The 15,704-nt window shown below is 38.9% G+C and overlaps 1 protein-coding gene across 1 annotated transcript in view; it reads right to left on the minus strand.

Moving 5' to 3' along the window:
- LOC119787517 (zinc finger protein DPF3-like) overlaps nucleotides 1-15,704 on the minus strand; it is a 32,509-nt gene that overhangs the window by 9,286 nt on the left and 7,519 nt on the right. The window contains exons 2-3 of the mRNA XM_038291426.1: nucleotides 7,685-7,845; nucleotides 1,402-1,509 (exon numbers count right to left, since the gene is read on the minus strand). Coding sequence (XP_038147354.1) covers nucleotides 1,402-1,509; nucleotides 7,685-7,845 — 269 coding nt within the window. The remainder of the gene's footprint in view (nucleotides 1-1,401; nucleotides 1,510-7,684; nucleotides 7,846-15,704) is intronic.

Consider the following 15,704-nt stretch of genomic DNA (forward strand, 5'->3'; position numbering starts at 1 on the left):
CAACCTCTTCCCAACAGAGAGCTGTGTGATCTTTCGGTTGGTTTATGAAGAGTAGCCACTTCAAAGCTCAAGTCGCCTGCAATCCACACTCGTTTTCTATCGACTAAACAAACGGGAGAGGCGTTCTGTTGAATGTCACACCTGAAACACAGAAGAAAAACAGGAGTGTGCAGAGGTATGAAGCAGACACAAAAGGCAGGAGTAAGGAAAGCATCTTTCTCAAACCACGTGGCAGCAGCCCATCACCATTGTGTCTGCACACGTTGACTTTCAACTCTCTGCTACGAGACAACCGCCCCCCCCTCCATGCTCACCCGTTCTCTCCCTCCCTCCATCTAAACCCAAGGGAGATGGGGGGCTAAAAATAGAGCTGGAAGCAGCCTGCAGCAGGGAGCTGATTGTGCATGCAGCCCCAGTCTCTTTAGCACACCATCAGTCAGACAGCGACACAGACTCCGACTGCTGCCCTGTAACGGCCACCTCAGGCCACTTGCTCTACGTGCTGCACGGAGGAGACGCCAGGTTCAATCAGACTTCGTTCCACCTCTGCTAGGCTCTCGCAGACAGCACATACGCCAGCCATTGCTGTTGGAGAGGGGAAGGGACAGCTGGGTGGTGGTGGCGAAGCCTAAGCCAGAGTGGGAGCAGAGGAAAACAATAGACTACAATGGGATGTGTTTGGGAAACAAAGGCTCAGCTCATGAGTTATTGCTAGATTTTGCAAACCAATTCCATTATTTTCCTCACTCTTTGGCACTTCAAAAATAAATTTATTGGATCTAAGATGTGGCTTCTAAATCATGGTAATTTGACAGATTTTTTTTACAGAAGCAATAGAAAAGATAAATAAAGATCAGTTTGTGGGAAAAATTCCTCACATCCCACTAGATTTAGGAACAGAAGGGACAAGATACATCGGCTCCACAACAATGGTAAAAAAAAAAGAAAAATACATGCAATCATGGAATAATGAGATAAAAGCCATAAAAAACAATCAAAACATTTGGAGAATAGAAAATATGCAGACATGTTCTGTAGAAGACTAGGGAAATGTGAGTGAGGTGTTGAGAGTAGTAGAAGGTTAAACTCCATTCCCTAACATTTATTAAATACTGTCTGATGTGGCCAACCTCTGCCTCAACGCTTCCAGCGTAAATCTAATTACATGTTCTATTTCTCCCAGAACAGGTTTACCATCCGGCGAGAACGCAGACATATTTTATTTATCTTGTGGTGGGGGGGAGGGAAAATATCCTGTACCCAATCTGCTCTATATGCTGGGAACATGATATTGCTTCATATGAGATTAACACAAATAATCTGGAGGTTCAGAGTAGGTTGTAAACCAGGCAGGGGGACAGATATGGATAGATAGGTGGAGAGGAGGTGGTGGGGTCTTACCAAGCTGAAGGCCATAGATGCCCAGGCGCGGATCGTTTGTGTTGTGGAGTCGCCTCTTCTTCCTCCAGCAGCGGGCCGGGTATGTGTACATCTGCCCTGCTGCAACACCTGCAAAGTTTTCGCAATGACACACACAAGCACAACACTTTATGCACTTCATATGGGATGAATATAATCCAGAATATATCTTTTTTTAAAGGAGTTGTGAAAACTCAGAGAGACGGCAGAATAAAAGTTTTTTTTTTTGCATTAAGTCACTGAAAAATCACATCTGGTCAATTATTTATACTTTTTTTAAGGGCTGGATTATAATTCAATATCAATATACTGTTGCCACATGCGCTTCCAGGGTGAGTGAATTCCACAAATTCAATGACTGGATCCAATCAGCGGATTTCCCTTTGATAGAAAACTTCTAACTAATCTATGACTCGACGCAATCGTCTCTGTAAAGATGACGTTTTGTAAATAAAACAGATTTGAATTGACCAATATACATCTCAGTATCTGTTCATAAAATAACATCAAGCTATTTTCGGTATTTTGTCTACAATTAAAGTATTTGTTCTTGACTGTTTAGTGCATAGCTGATTCAAGCTAAAAGAAAAACAAACAAAAAGGTGATAAAAATTGAATTAATAAAAGACATTGTCTACACGAGAAAAGACGTACTACCATGTCCAGCAGAAGCAGACTGATCAGCTGTGGTTAGTCAACCTAAAACGCAGAAGTTTTAGCCACTGATTATATTTTTGTTTTGTAAGACCTGTCCTTTGCAAAAATCGTCCATGGAAATGTCCCCGATTTTGGGGAAACACATTTTGAATGTTAACCATTATTAAAATAACCATGTAGAAAACATGCTGGGTAAGAGCTGGTTGCACTGCTGTTGATGTTTAAGTCAAAGCAGAGGAAAAGCTCGAGCTTGATACCAGGATATAGAATCTGTGTTGTTTAATTTTGTTTTGATTGAGCTGCTATATCTAGTTAGGAGCCGTTTTGCAAATTTATTAAAGTGACTTCTGACCACAGTATCTCAGGCTTAGGTTTGTTTATTTTTAACATACCAAAGTTGAATTTCTATGTATTAACTTGTCTCTGGAGTTTTAAACAAACGATTCACAATAACTGGTTGCTGGTCTCCAGCATTCTGTCCCCTGTCCTCTGGCCCATAAACAAGTTGGTGCTGAGATGGTGCCCGATTGTCTCTGTGGTGGACCCACAGTTTGCTGGGATGGAAAGGTGGAAGACATCACCATGGTAGCACATGTGTACTATGTGTACAAATGCCTGCAGTTTATCCAGGCTGCCATTCCAAGAGAGACTAAGACTTCAAGGATGAACATATCGCAGGGAACTTGCTTTGTTTTATCCCATTGAGCTGCTAACCTGTGTGTTGTGCAACATGCTGGATTTGGAAATGCTGGCAGACTTCCGGAAATCTCAAAGCTAAGCTAAGGACCTACACTCTCTAGTGAACAGAGACTGCTGAAGACCAACTTACAGGTGCTGGTCATAAAATTAGAATATCATGAAAAAGTAGATTGATTTCAGTAATTCCATTTAAAAAGTGAAACTTGTATATTATATTCATACATTACATACAAACTCATATATTTCAGATGTTTATTTTGTTTAATTTTGATGACTACAAATGACAACAAATGAAAATCTCAAATTTATCATATCAGAAAATTAGAATATTGTGAAAAGGTTCAAAATTGATGGCCCCTGGTGCCACACTCTAATCAGCTAATTAACTCAAACCACCTGCAAAAGCCTTTAAATGGTCTTTCAGTCTAGTTCTATAGGCTACACAATCATGGGGAAGACTGCTGACTTGACAGTTGTCCAAAAGACGACCATCGACACCTTGCACAAGGAGGGCAAGACACAAAAGGTCATCGCTAAAGAGGCTGGCTGTTCACAGAGCTCAGTGTCCAAGCACATTAATAGAGAGGCGAAGGGAAGGAAAAGATGTGGTCGAAAAAAGTGTACAAGCAAGAGAGATAACCGCACCCTGGAGAGGATTGTGAAACAAAACCCATTCAAAAATGTGGGGGAGATTCACAAAGAGTGGACTGCAGCTGGAGTGAGTGCTTCAAGAACCACCACACACAGACGTATGAAAGACATGGGTTTCTGCTGTCGCATTCCTTGTGTCAAGCCACTCTTGAACCACAGACAGCGTCAGAAGCGTCTTGCCTGGGCTAAAGAGAAACAGGACTGGACTGCTGGTGAGTGGTCCAAAGTCATGTTCTCTGATGAAAGTAAATTTTGCATTTCCTTTGGAAATCAAGGTCCCAGAGTCTGGAGGAAAAGAAGAGAGGCACTTCATCCACGTTGCTTGAAGTCCAGTGTAAAGTTTCCACAGTCAGTGATGGTTTGGGGTGCCATGTCATCTGCTGGTGTTGGTCCATTGTGTTTTCTGAGGTCCAGGGTCAACACAGCCACATACCAGGAAGTTTTAGAGCACTTCATGCTTCCTGCAGCTGACCAACTTTTTGGAGATGCAGATTTCATTTTCCAACAGGACTTGGCACCTGCACACAGTGCCAAAGCTACCAGTACCTGGTTGAAGGACCATGGTATCCCTGTTCTTAATTGGCCAGCAAACTCTCCTGACCTTAACCCCATAGAAAATCTATGGGGTATTGTGAAGAAGAAGATGCAATACACCAGACCCAACAATTCAGAAGAGCTAAAAGCCACTATTAGAGCAACCTGGGCTATCATAACACCTGAGCAGTGCCACAGACTGATCGACTCCATGCCACGCCGCATTGCTGCAGTAATACAGGCCAAAGGAGGCCCAACTAAATACTGAGTGCTGTACATGCTCATACTTTTCATGTTCATACTTTTCAGTTGGCCAACATTTCTATAAATCCTTTGTTTTTATTGGTCTTCAGTAATATTCTAATTTTCTGATATGATGAATTTGAGATTTTCATTTGTTGTCATTTGTAATCATCAAAATTAAACAAAATAAACATCTGAAATATATGAGTTTGTATGTAATGTATGAATATAATATACAAGTTTCACTTTTTAAATGGAATTACTGAAATCAATCTACTTTTTCATGATATTCTAATTTTATGACCAGCACCTGTAAATATCACCATTGGAATGATTCGTTTTCTTTGTTTTTTAATGTGACATTATGTATTATCATTAGTTCTGTGGACAATATATATATATATATATATATATATATATATATAGTCAACAGTAAGGAACGATAAAGATATATATTTTTTTTAATGCAGCTAATTGAGTTCTTTAAATCAGAATCACTTAAAGTTTAAATAGAAAACCACATACGTTTGTACATTTTATTGTATGTACAAAATTAAATACATCACAGGTGAAAAAATTTCCATCATTTTGTTGTTTATAGCATAAAATAACTTACTAAGATAGCAGATTAAGCTAAATTCCTCATTCAGTCACGTGACCCACTGAGGCGCTGTAGGATGCTGTGACGTCAGTTTAGTCAGGAAATAGTCATTTTACATAGCGAGTCAATATTTATTTACCTTTGTGATGGAGTTTTTATCCTTTAACGAGGACGAATACGAATAATAATGCTCGCTGGTTTAATCACCGCTGCTAAATATTCTTTGAACTTATGCAGAGCCGTTGGAAGTTCATCATCTTTCAGAACTTTTTCTAGATGGTGCTGTGTCTTAATTAGTTTAAACCAGATTCTAACTTTTTGTTTGAAGATGGGATCACAGGATTCGAAATGGTTCTGTGGTGGCTGTGTTCAGTTCAGTTGGCAGCGTGCTGCTGTGGCCAGGCGTGAAGGCTGGCGGTTAGTGTTTGGGCCCTGTATGCGATGCTGGCGATTCGGATTAGCAGGCTGTGCTGTGCTGCTTTGCCAGGATGGGGAAAGTGGTCCCTCTATAATCCAATTTCAGCGAGTGGTCCAAGCATCGCATCCTTTCTGCTGTCCGGGTGGGAAACTTTGCCCTTGGGATGAGCTTATTACCCGGTTCGGCTCATGGCTCCGGTCCGGTCGGGTTCGAGCTCTGGGTCTCCGCCTGCGGTAACCGTTATCCATCATGGTTCTTGTTGTTCTGGAGCCCGGACCATAATGATATGGAAATCCATCTGGAGCTGCAGCTATACTAAACTGTGCATCTAACCAGGGTTTGTTCGTGAAATAAAATATTTCATAAAAAAATAAACAATGCTTTGAATCAACTTTATTGCCATCAGGCACTTTATTAAAGCTATACAACAGAGAAAACGAGCCATGACAACTTTGGTATATTGTAGGGATGCACGATATTGGGATTTTGGCCGATATCCGATATGCCGATATTTTAAAACTCATGTAGCCGATAACCGATATCGTTACCGATGTTAAAGCTGGACAAAAATAAGTAGTCATTGAAAATAGCAGTTTTGTTATCCATTTCTGACACTTTGAAAAATAATATACTCAAATATATTTTCTTTTGCTGATATCAAATTGATTTTTAAAAACGCGGTATCGATCTATTTTACTTTTTAAAATCTCGTGAAATTTCATCGTTTTGTTACAAACTCTCGTGATATTTTGCAAATTCTTGTGAGATTTTGTTAGTAAAATAGATCGATACCGCGTCAATATATCAACATATAAAAATATGGCAAAATTTCGTGAATTTTCGGGGGATTTCGTAGCATAACGATGACATATAGCAATATTTCATTAGTAAAAGAGATTGATATGGTGTTTTTAAATGGCAATATATCAGCATATGAAGATATTGTGATATTTTAATGTATTATTATTTTTTCCCCGTCTTTAGAAGTTTTTAAGTCTGTAAAAAAGAAGTTTTTGAGGAAGAAGAAGAAGTAGTTTTTTTTTTTTTTTTTTTTTTTTTAGACCTTAGAAACTCAGAAGCTGATCAAATATCGGGTTAAATATCGGTGGGGTGGCCGATGTCCGATATTCAGTTTTAAGGCCGATACAGGCCGATACCAATAGGGGGCCGATTATATCGTGCATCCCTAGTATATTGAATCCAAATGATGCTGCAAGAGCAGGATTGAACATTAAAGAATCTGCCGTGGTGATATCCGATCATAGTTTGCTGTATCAGCTTGGAACCACAGATTGGCCGCTGATTTTTGTCTAATCTATTTACTTTCAGCATCGAAATTTGACGCAAAACCGTGTCCTTTGGATAATCAAACATTCCTTTTCCCAATCCAAAGCCATTCCTATGATTGGCAGCAGTACAATAGACCATTGTAATGACGTTTTAACAATCCTTTCAGAGTGCTTAACAATGCGAGAAGTAGTGTTTCTATACAACCGCTGCAGGGATGTTTGATTACACTGACGTCACAGCTGTTTTTCATCACGTTACTGCTCTCACCGCACTCGCAGATCGCAAGAGGCGCCCGGCATATTGTAAATTTCTCTCCATTTTTATTACTTGGAGCATTTTTTGTGTGATTTTGACCAGGCACATAGAGGAAAAAAAGATAATCTACCATCACACACAATAAAATTGCTCTAGACGCACTTGTTTCTATTTGAACTTTAAAACAGATATCAGTTGGTTAAAGGGTTGTCCAAAATGAAAGGGGAACATCTATTTTTCTTTTTTTTGTTGCAGTTTTAAGAGATTTTAAAGACTAGATGGTAAAAGGTGCACATTAAATCCCTGCATTCCTATATGCAGAATCAGTGTTGCAAATAACTGCTTGGATTGCAGTAAGTATTTGCCTCTTATACAAGTAAATTTATATCATTGATGTCTGTGACAGATGTGTTCATGTATGTTTATTATAAAAGATAATGAAGAACACCAAAAGACCTTTAGGCAGATCCAAGATAACCACACTGCTGGGAATATCTGATCGAACTAACCACTCTGCAAGTTGTATCACAATAGCAGGATTTATTTGAGCTTGTAGGTTTTTCTAAGCTCTATCGCATCTGGATCAAATAAAGCATATTAAAGAATTCTCTCTTACAGCTTTAATTTCCTAACTCTTGAGGTAGATTGCAAAACTTCTGTCTGAAAAAAATAACACATCAGCCTTCAACATTTTGATCATAGTTGCAGGTTTTCTGACTATGGATAATGTTATACATCATTATTTTCTGTATTTTGCAATGCATACTGAATGCAATCTATTCACTAGAGGGAACAGCAGCATCCTGAAAATAAACATGCATTCTGACCCAGAGCAGAGCGTATCAGGGCGGACATCAGCCTGTACTTTCTGTGCCTGCTTGTGTATCTGCTTGTGTAGGTGGGTGTAAGTAATTTACCAGGGCTTCGGTGGTGGCGCTCCATCCAGATGTAGCAGTTGTTCTGGGCAACGCCGGTCTGAGAGTCCAGGAATGGCAGGCGGACGCTGCGTTCAGCACAGAGGCGGGCATTGTAGCTGCGGCACTGCTCAATAGCGTCCTTATAGAACTGGTCGCCCAACCTATAGCAGGGAACAGTTGCAGAGGAAGGTTAGAGCGTTGTGCAGAACACAAACAAGCAATCTTTTTCCTGAATGAGTGGCTGGTAATTTGCTGCTAGAACTGATGGGTTGATGGGTTTCTGCAATATAAGTTTAAGATTTTACAAGATTTTTTCACAACTAATATGATTAAAGTCTTTGAATTTATAAAACCAACTATATTCAACAAGTAATTTACATTGAACTGACTTCAGCAGGTTAAACACGGCTTTGTTAAATATAGTTTGTTTTCTCAGCTTGGCCATGTGACTCCAGTCCTTTTAAAATCAATAGTCACCAAGAATGTTTGGAGCTTAATTTCATAAACCAGCAAGAAGAAAACAAGTTATCAGAGAAGAATCTTATATGGAGACTGAATGTCTGGCTTTAAATTCCTTCTGTTTACTAGTCTAGTTCATGGGCTTTGTAGTTTTGTAATGATGGCAAAAAGCCCTACCCAAAACAAGAGCTTTTGGTTTAAATCCCGGCACTCAAGAAAAGAAAAAACACAACCCAAAACAGTTGATGCAAAAACAAGAGAATCAACAAATGTATAAATTGAAAACAAATAGAAACTTAAGACCAGGTATATAACTGTAAATATTTATCGTATTTACTTTTATCGTGAATTTTCTTTTCACTGATCAGTACAAATGAGTTGGCTGCTGCTCAGTTTACTAGGATACTGCTTAACGGGCCTCCGTCACGTACTATGACTAAAAATTACTAAACCAGGAGTTACTAAACCACTGGTTACATACAAAAACATTCTGATAAAATCGTGGTACAATATTAGCATATTATATTTTACATTTTGTTTTCGCTGTATTTGTTAATAAACTTCAAAGATGACATTTCCATGGGTATGATATTGCACATGTGTGCAGTGAGTAAAGAAGTTATTTCCCCAGCGTGTGAAGAGAAATAGGAAAAGTCAGAGATGATGAAGCATATGGTTAGTTTATTTCAAACAAGATAAAGGTGAGTGACTGCATGGGCCGGTTACATGCATCAAGGTTTTAAAAAGACTAGGAAAAACTTTTTTAATCCCCACTAATTAACCACATTTCAACTGCTATGTTCCATCAAATTTTCATGCAATAGACAATAAATAAATACGATATTTAGCTAATTTAGAGCAAATTAAAAACACGTTTCATTTTAACAATGGTTGATAGAATGGAAGGCTGTTATAAATGTTGTGAAATGTTATCTGGAGACATAGAGAAATAAATGCAATTTTAATGAGAATATACCCCATTTAAAGGCACACTATGCAACATTTTTCAGTTAATTATTGTGTTCCATAACGTTTTGGATGATTAAATGAGTCATTTCAGGTTGAACAAAGGTATTCTCTGCCGCCCTGGTGGTCTGTGGGGGAAAAACCGCACTTGCAATTGCAGGAGCACCGACCCGCACCCACAGGCTCAAAAGTCTCGGGAGAGTCGGTCTTGCTTTACGGCGAGAACTGCTACACGCCCCCAGTTAAAAGCATGCTCGTTGCTAGCACAGTGGCGATCTTTGTGCAGCGCTGCTTTCACACCGGACGCAGCAAAAGCAGCAAAATCGCGTCTGCTGCTTCATTTTTACTGCTTGTACCAGTTCTGACGCGCGGCTGAAGCAGCTTTGCTGCTCTGGTGCGCGGTGCAAAAGTGTGTCTGACGCGCGTTGGGCGGAGCTTCACTGTCCTTTCTCTGCCTTGCAGCTATATTTGCTGTGATCAGTGGGAATAAAGTAAGTAAGTAGTTTTAATATGTTTTTAAGTGAGAAAATACACATGAAAACGTAATCAGTGTAGTCAGTTCCTCCAGATTACAATCCTGCCTTCCAATATTTTTTCTGTCGGAGCCGGTGACCCCCACATAACAGCGGTGTGCCGACAGTAGGAATCACTTCATCAGCAGCCTCTGGCTGGCTCCTCGCGGTTCACGGCGGCAGCTGGTAGGTGTTTTTCCTCTAAATAATCCAAACTGCAGGCAGCAGGATAATAAAAGCGAACATATTCTGCCGGCAGATTTCTGCATTTTAAGTTAATTTAGGCGTCAATAAACTGTTTAAGAGGAGTGATAATAGTGCTCTGATCATCAGCGCTGTGTCTCTCTCCCTGCCAGCTCCCAGATCAGCTTCTCTGATTGGTTGACGCGGCGCGTCGAGCAGCAAAAATAAAATGTTTCCATCTCGAGCAGCAGCGCGTTTGCGGCGCGTCACTCTTCTTCTTAGGAGAATCTCCTCAACCAGAGTGTTCAGATCTGTTCTAACTTCTGATCAAACCGTTCAAGTTCAGCTTTTGTCTTGCACCCAGTCTCCCTCCGGGGATAATTTGCTCAGAGAAATAAAATGGACCCCTTAACTACCGTATGACTCCTCTGCTGCTCGCATCACACAGGTTCAAGATGTTATAACCTCTAGATCCAATAAGCTATGAAGTTATCCATTTAACCGACAAGCAGCTAAAACTCTCGGTTTAGTTCCACTGTTCTTAATGCCACTGAGAGTTTCGCATTTCCTCTGGGTTTCAGTGTCAATATTCAGAGAGAAATGGAAAGGGGGTGGGGGGGCTATTTTACATTCAAGCACTCAATCTCTGCCACACGCCTGGTATGGTAATTAGCCTACTTAATTAATCTCACCAGAATTCTTTGCACAAGGGCAGGTTCTGATTTGTATGAGAAAGACAAAAAAAAGGTTGAAAGTTATGAGGATGTAGATTTAGCCCATTTTTATGGTCTGTTTTTATATTACAGGAGCCAAAATGACACATCAGAACAAGTGTTTATAGTGGGAAATCCTCCATGTGTTCTTAATTAGTAGGATGGCCATTTCGAAGTGAAACTAATGAGCGTTTGGTTCTGAGTCATTCTGTAAATCTAAAGCCAGGATGTAGAAAGGTAACTTTTTAACATCCAGTATGCTCTGATCCTGTTAAGGAAGACATCCTTGGTCCTTGTTAACTAAAAATACAGAATCAGAAACAAAGCAGAGTGTCTTTGTTACATGAGAGAGGAAACAGGTACAGAGGAAGCACAGGGACAAGGTGAAGAGGCGTGAAGATGAGAGAAAGAAAAAGGAGGCGGCAGGAGACGTAAAGCAGCAAGGTCAAGACAAAAACATATGGCCCTGTGTCCACTTTCCCACATTCTTATCTAATGCTAGGAGTTCTTCTAGTTACTCATCACATCACATATTTTCCTGTTTTTATCTTAAATACAACAAAACCACATTTTTTTGCAGTTACCCACTTTCAACGTTTAGACTTAACAGCTCAGATATGTCCATTAGTGGCTTGATCACCAACTTCAGATAAAAATTTGAGTCATAAAGATTAAACCTGTCCAGATGACCCATAAAATATATGGATGGTCAAGTTTGTACCAAGTGTTAAAATGGACCTGTTCTTTACAGTCATCTACAACTTGATGTAAATTAGACATGAAAAAAAAAAACTTTCCCCCTCAATTTTGACTTAATGTGTAAAAAAAAAAAAACACCATAAAAAGGCTCCTAAATCAGCTGTCAACGAGTAAGTACCCCATTTAAGTAATGACACAGAGTTACCTTGTGTAGCAACATCTGGCAGGTAGATCCTGCTCCATCTTTGTTTCTAGTAATAATAATAGAGGTTCAGGCGGCAATTGTCCTTTATGAATGAAATTCTGTAAAAACTTCATGCTGTTTTTTCAAAATCTTGGTAAACATTAAAATTTGTTTTATGAATTTAAATATTCAAGTAAAAAAAAACAAAAAACAAAAAACAAAAACAGGAGCAAACATATGGAGTGAGTTTTCTGCCAAAATGTTGTGTACAAAAATGCATGTTGCAAATGCATAAAGCATGTTTCACACAAACAAATCTTATCACACACAAATAAACATGTTGCACTCAAATAAATCTTATTGTTCACAAATAAAACTTGTGTTACAAATGTTTTGGCAGAAAAATCACTCCATACAACTTTAAAAAGGCTACCATTTTTTACAGCATGACATTCTTCTGTAAATCAATTGAGTTTTGGACTTGTAGAAATCAATCATGTTATCAACTAACATGCATGAACTGCAAAAAAAAAACAGAAAAAAAAAAAAAAAAAACTCAAAGTACAGATCCTGAGTTAAAACAACTACTGAGCTTTACTACAGCTAACATCGGTACAAGGCTGTAATTAGATAAACCTTCCTGAAGTCTATGTGATGCCAGGAAACTTCCCATCACTCAGATGAGAGGCACAGAGGGTTAGATAGGGTTGGATGTGTAACGAGGGAGAGATGAAAAAGTGGAAGAAGGCTGCCTATGTGTGATGACACGTTCTCCATCAGAGCCCTGCCACTTCAAGCAGCAGGTGCATCAGCTAAGGTGAGAGATCCTTTTGACAACTGTAATGAGTGACAGGACCTACACACCAAGTGAACCAGGAGATGAAAGATACCAAGACCAGCTCCAGCTTTAAACACCCATACGTGGGCGTTTACATTTCTTTTCTGCCTTTTTTTTTTAAATGTTCAAGCAGCAATGAAGCTAAAAAAAAAATAAGCAAAAAAAAGATAATCAGTTAACCTGTTAACTGGCCAAAATCACCACAAAGATACCTGAAAAAAACATAAATCAAATCAACTGCTTTTCTTTAAAACCTTGGAGGGTCTAGCCTGCCATATAAAACCATAATGGCTGACTGTAGTCTCATTGTGGCAGTATGAGGCTGCAAATTTGCAAGCATTTGGTTAAAAACTGATTATACATATAATACAAGCACATCATTTTGTGTTTAGATCATTAGAGTGAAGCAACAGTCCAAACAAAGCGATATGCAAGAGAAAAAAATGCTAGCAGCTAATCTTACATAATGCTATTCAAAAGCTTTTTTTTTTTTTTTTCAAATTATGAAATATATATGAAAGCGAAAAATCCAGGTAGAAAAACGGTCCCAGCGTTCTCGTGCAACACTCACAGTTCCTGATGCTTGTTCTCACACTGTGTGGCCCGACGATGCAATCTACCTGCTCAGACTGCAAGTCCAAAAAATCACATCAGACTAAGAGCCAAGAGATGGCGCTGGTCGGACTAGTCAATCTGGAAGAAGAAGAACTCCCGTGTGCGCACATGCGCAATGCTCGAGGTTCTGGTAAATCAACTCAAAGACGCTTGTAGCTCTGCTTCAACAGCAGGAGCACAAAACACCTTATGATGGACGACTGAATTTCAAACATTTGATTTTCTCCCGAAGTGCTTCTATTTAAAAAAAAAAAAAAGCCTGGTGAAGTAAAAAGTCATGATCCGTTTGTTTGATTTTTACCCGTATTGTTTGAGTATATATTGCTTAGCTGGATGATTTTTTTTTTGTGCATGTCAATACATCTTCAGTTCCACTGAAGCATGCTGTTGTCAGAACCACCTGGTAGCCTTAACTATGGAGCAAAAACTGGAAGTAGATTTAATTTTTTATAGTTTTTACGTGTCCCTGTGCAGCACTAGCTGGATGGAAACTGTCCATCTCTTGTCCTCGATTTCTCTTTAATGTCTAAGTACATTGGTTTATATAAAGATATACATACATTAGTCCAGTCAGCTTTCAAGTTTCCCCCTCTGGCTACATCCTCATGTCTAAATATAGCAGCCTCTTGTAAAATGCCATTCTCAGGAACTTAAAACAGCACTTTAAACAATCAGTGGCACAACACACCATTGAAATCTGAAAAGTTCACCTACAGTATTAGTAACGGTCACTCAGGTTTGCTGCCCAATAACAGACTGTTAGAGTCAAGTTTAACCAACACAATATGTTGAAACAGGTAAGTCAGCAGCAATGAAAAAAAAACAACACAAAAAATAACAATTTGAATGACTCACACCCACTTGTCAGTTTAAATACGCTTTTTGAAATAAAGTGGCTAGAATATCCTTTTGTTTGCAAAATCTTTGAAACTGTACAGTTAAAACTTTAGCTCTAAAAGGAGTATTTTGTGAACTGCTCTTTAGTTTAATACATTCTGTCAGTCAAATAGTAATTAGGAAAAAAACAAAAAGATGAGAACGTGTCAGAAACATTTGTTCATCTTTACCGGTGAGAGTGAGCAGAATGAGAGAGAGCTAGAGTAAAAGCAAATCTTGTGGCCAATGGGGCCTCCACTATCAGCTTGTTTCTGTCAACGGTTTGCTGTGCCACATGGGTGCATCCATAATGTGAACATGTGTCAACACACATTTTGCATATCTGGCAACACAGCACAGAGAAAGGACCTGCAGTTGTGAAACGTCCAGAGTCTATATTAAAACACCCTCAAGAGATTTGACTTAAACACTCAAGACATAGCTAGAAAATCAACGCTAATGTCTCTTATGTTCTCTTTAAGCAGGTTTCCTAAATTTGCAGGTGCATCGTCGCTTCACAGGAAGCCAGAACCACCACATAACAAGTGAGAGGGAGGGCCTGTACAGAGTGACTGCATCCTGACAACAACCTCTGATTACACCAATCCGAAACAGCACAGTCTGGGTGAGGGCAGGAGCAAAACCAGACAGTACACCTCCACATCGCTTAGCAAATAAACAGCAGGCCTGACTCACTCAAATTCTACTCAACCCTGTTGACAAGGAAGTCTTCAAATGGGTTGATGCAGTTTCAGGAGATTTGCGGATGAAAGATAAGTCCAGTCAGTGGAAAGCTCTAGCTGTGGCTCACATTTTAATGAGCAATTTTACAAATTAAATATCCCAGACTCAATTTTAATCAGCAGATTTTGGGGATTATCGTCGTCCTCTTCAAATACTAAGGGGGGGTGACCTCACACAATCATGCAAGTTAGGCCTCATCAGCTTCTTCTACAGGAAAAAATGAAAAAATAAAACCGACATTTCATTTCCCTAAAGCGAATCTCCTTAATACAAAAAAGGTCAAACTGGTCCACGGGACCAACACCCAATTAGTGTCAAGTGTGACTAATTATAATCTGGCAAACGTGTGAAATGAAGTCAGAAACCCAAGACAGAGGCTAATTATAGCAGATTGAAACACTTCATTAAGGACAGCTTATAGCAAGGAGACATTTATGGAGAGAATTTTGTTTCAAAATAGATTTTTGTCTGTTTGTTAATTTTTTGTAATTTGTGAATAACATTATGGGAATAACTTCAGGTTCTTGTAAATATGTATTCAAAAACAAGTAGAAATATGATGAAATCATGAAGACAAAAAAATAAAAAATAAAAAAAAAAACACAGAAAATGTTATTTATGAATTCATTAATGTTCCTACACAAACAAACATGAAATTTATGTACACAAACACAGAGAGAGCTCCAAGATTTTTGTGTATATGGTGCGTTTAAATGCTGGTGGAAAGCTGGGTCATCTGAGTTTTTTGACAAAAATTGGATACCTCAGCACTCCTTAGTCAGAACACAAACAACTACATCTACTTTTTTTATTATTCTATTGTTTCTTGTTTACATGCATTTATGAGCTGTACAAATATGCTTCAAGGAATTGAAGCATCAGAACTAAATTGCATAAATTAGGCAACCTAATTTTAATAAAATGTTAAGTATTTTTTCGTATCTTTTTATTTCTTTGAATCAAAATGTTGTGTTTTTCTATAATAGATTCCAGGATATGTGTGACTCACTGACTCCAGATCTGTGTAAAATTGTTCTACTAGACCGAACAAAATAATCACACAATTTTAAGCCTTTTCAGGTTTTTCTATTCAAAAATTGTGATTTTTCTCCAAAAGAAAATCAGCTCCTCCAAATCCAAGTCCATGGTTCTCGACCAGAAGAAGGTGGCTTGTCCCCCTCAGGTTGAAGGAGAGTTCCTGCCTCAGGTGGAGGAGTTCAAGTATTTTGGG

This window comes from Cyprinodon tularosa, unplaced genomic scaffold (assembly GCF_016077235.1).
Source record: "Cyprinodon tularosa strain WSP-4 unplaced genomic scaffold, ASM1607723v1 ctg3, whole genome shotgun sequence".
NCBI lineage: Eukaryota > Metazoa > Chordata > Actinopteri > Cyprinodontiformes > Cyprinodontidae > Cyprinodon > Cyprinodon tularosa.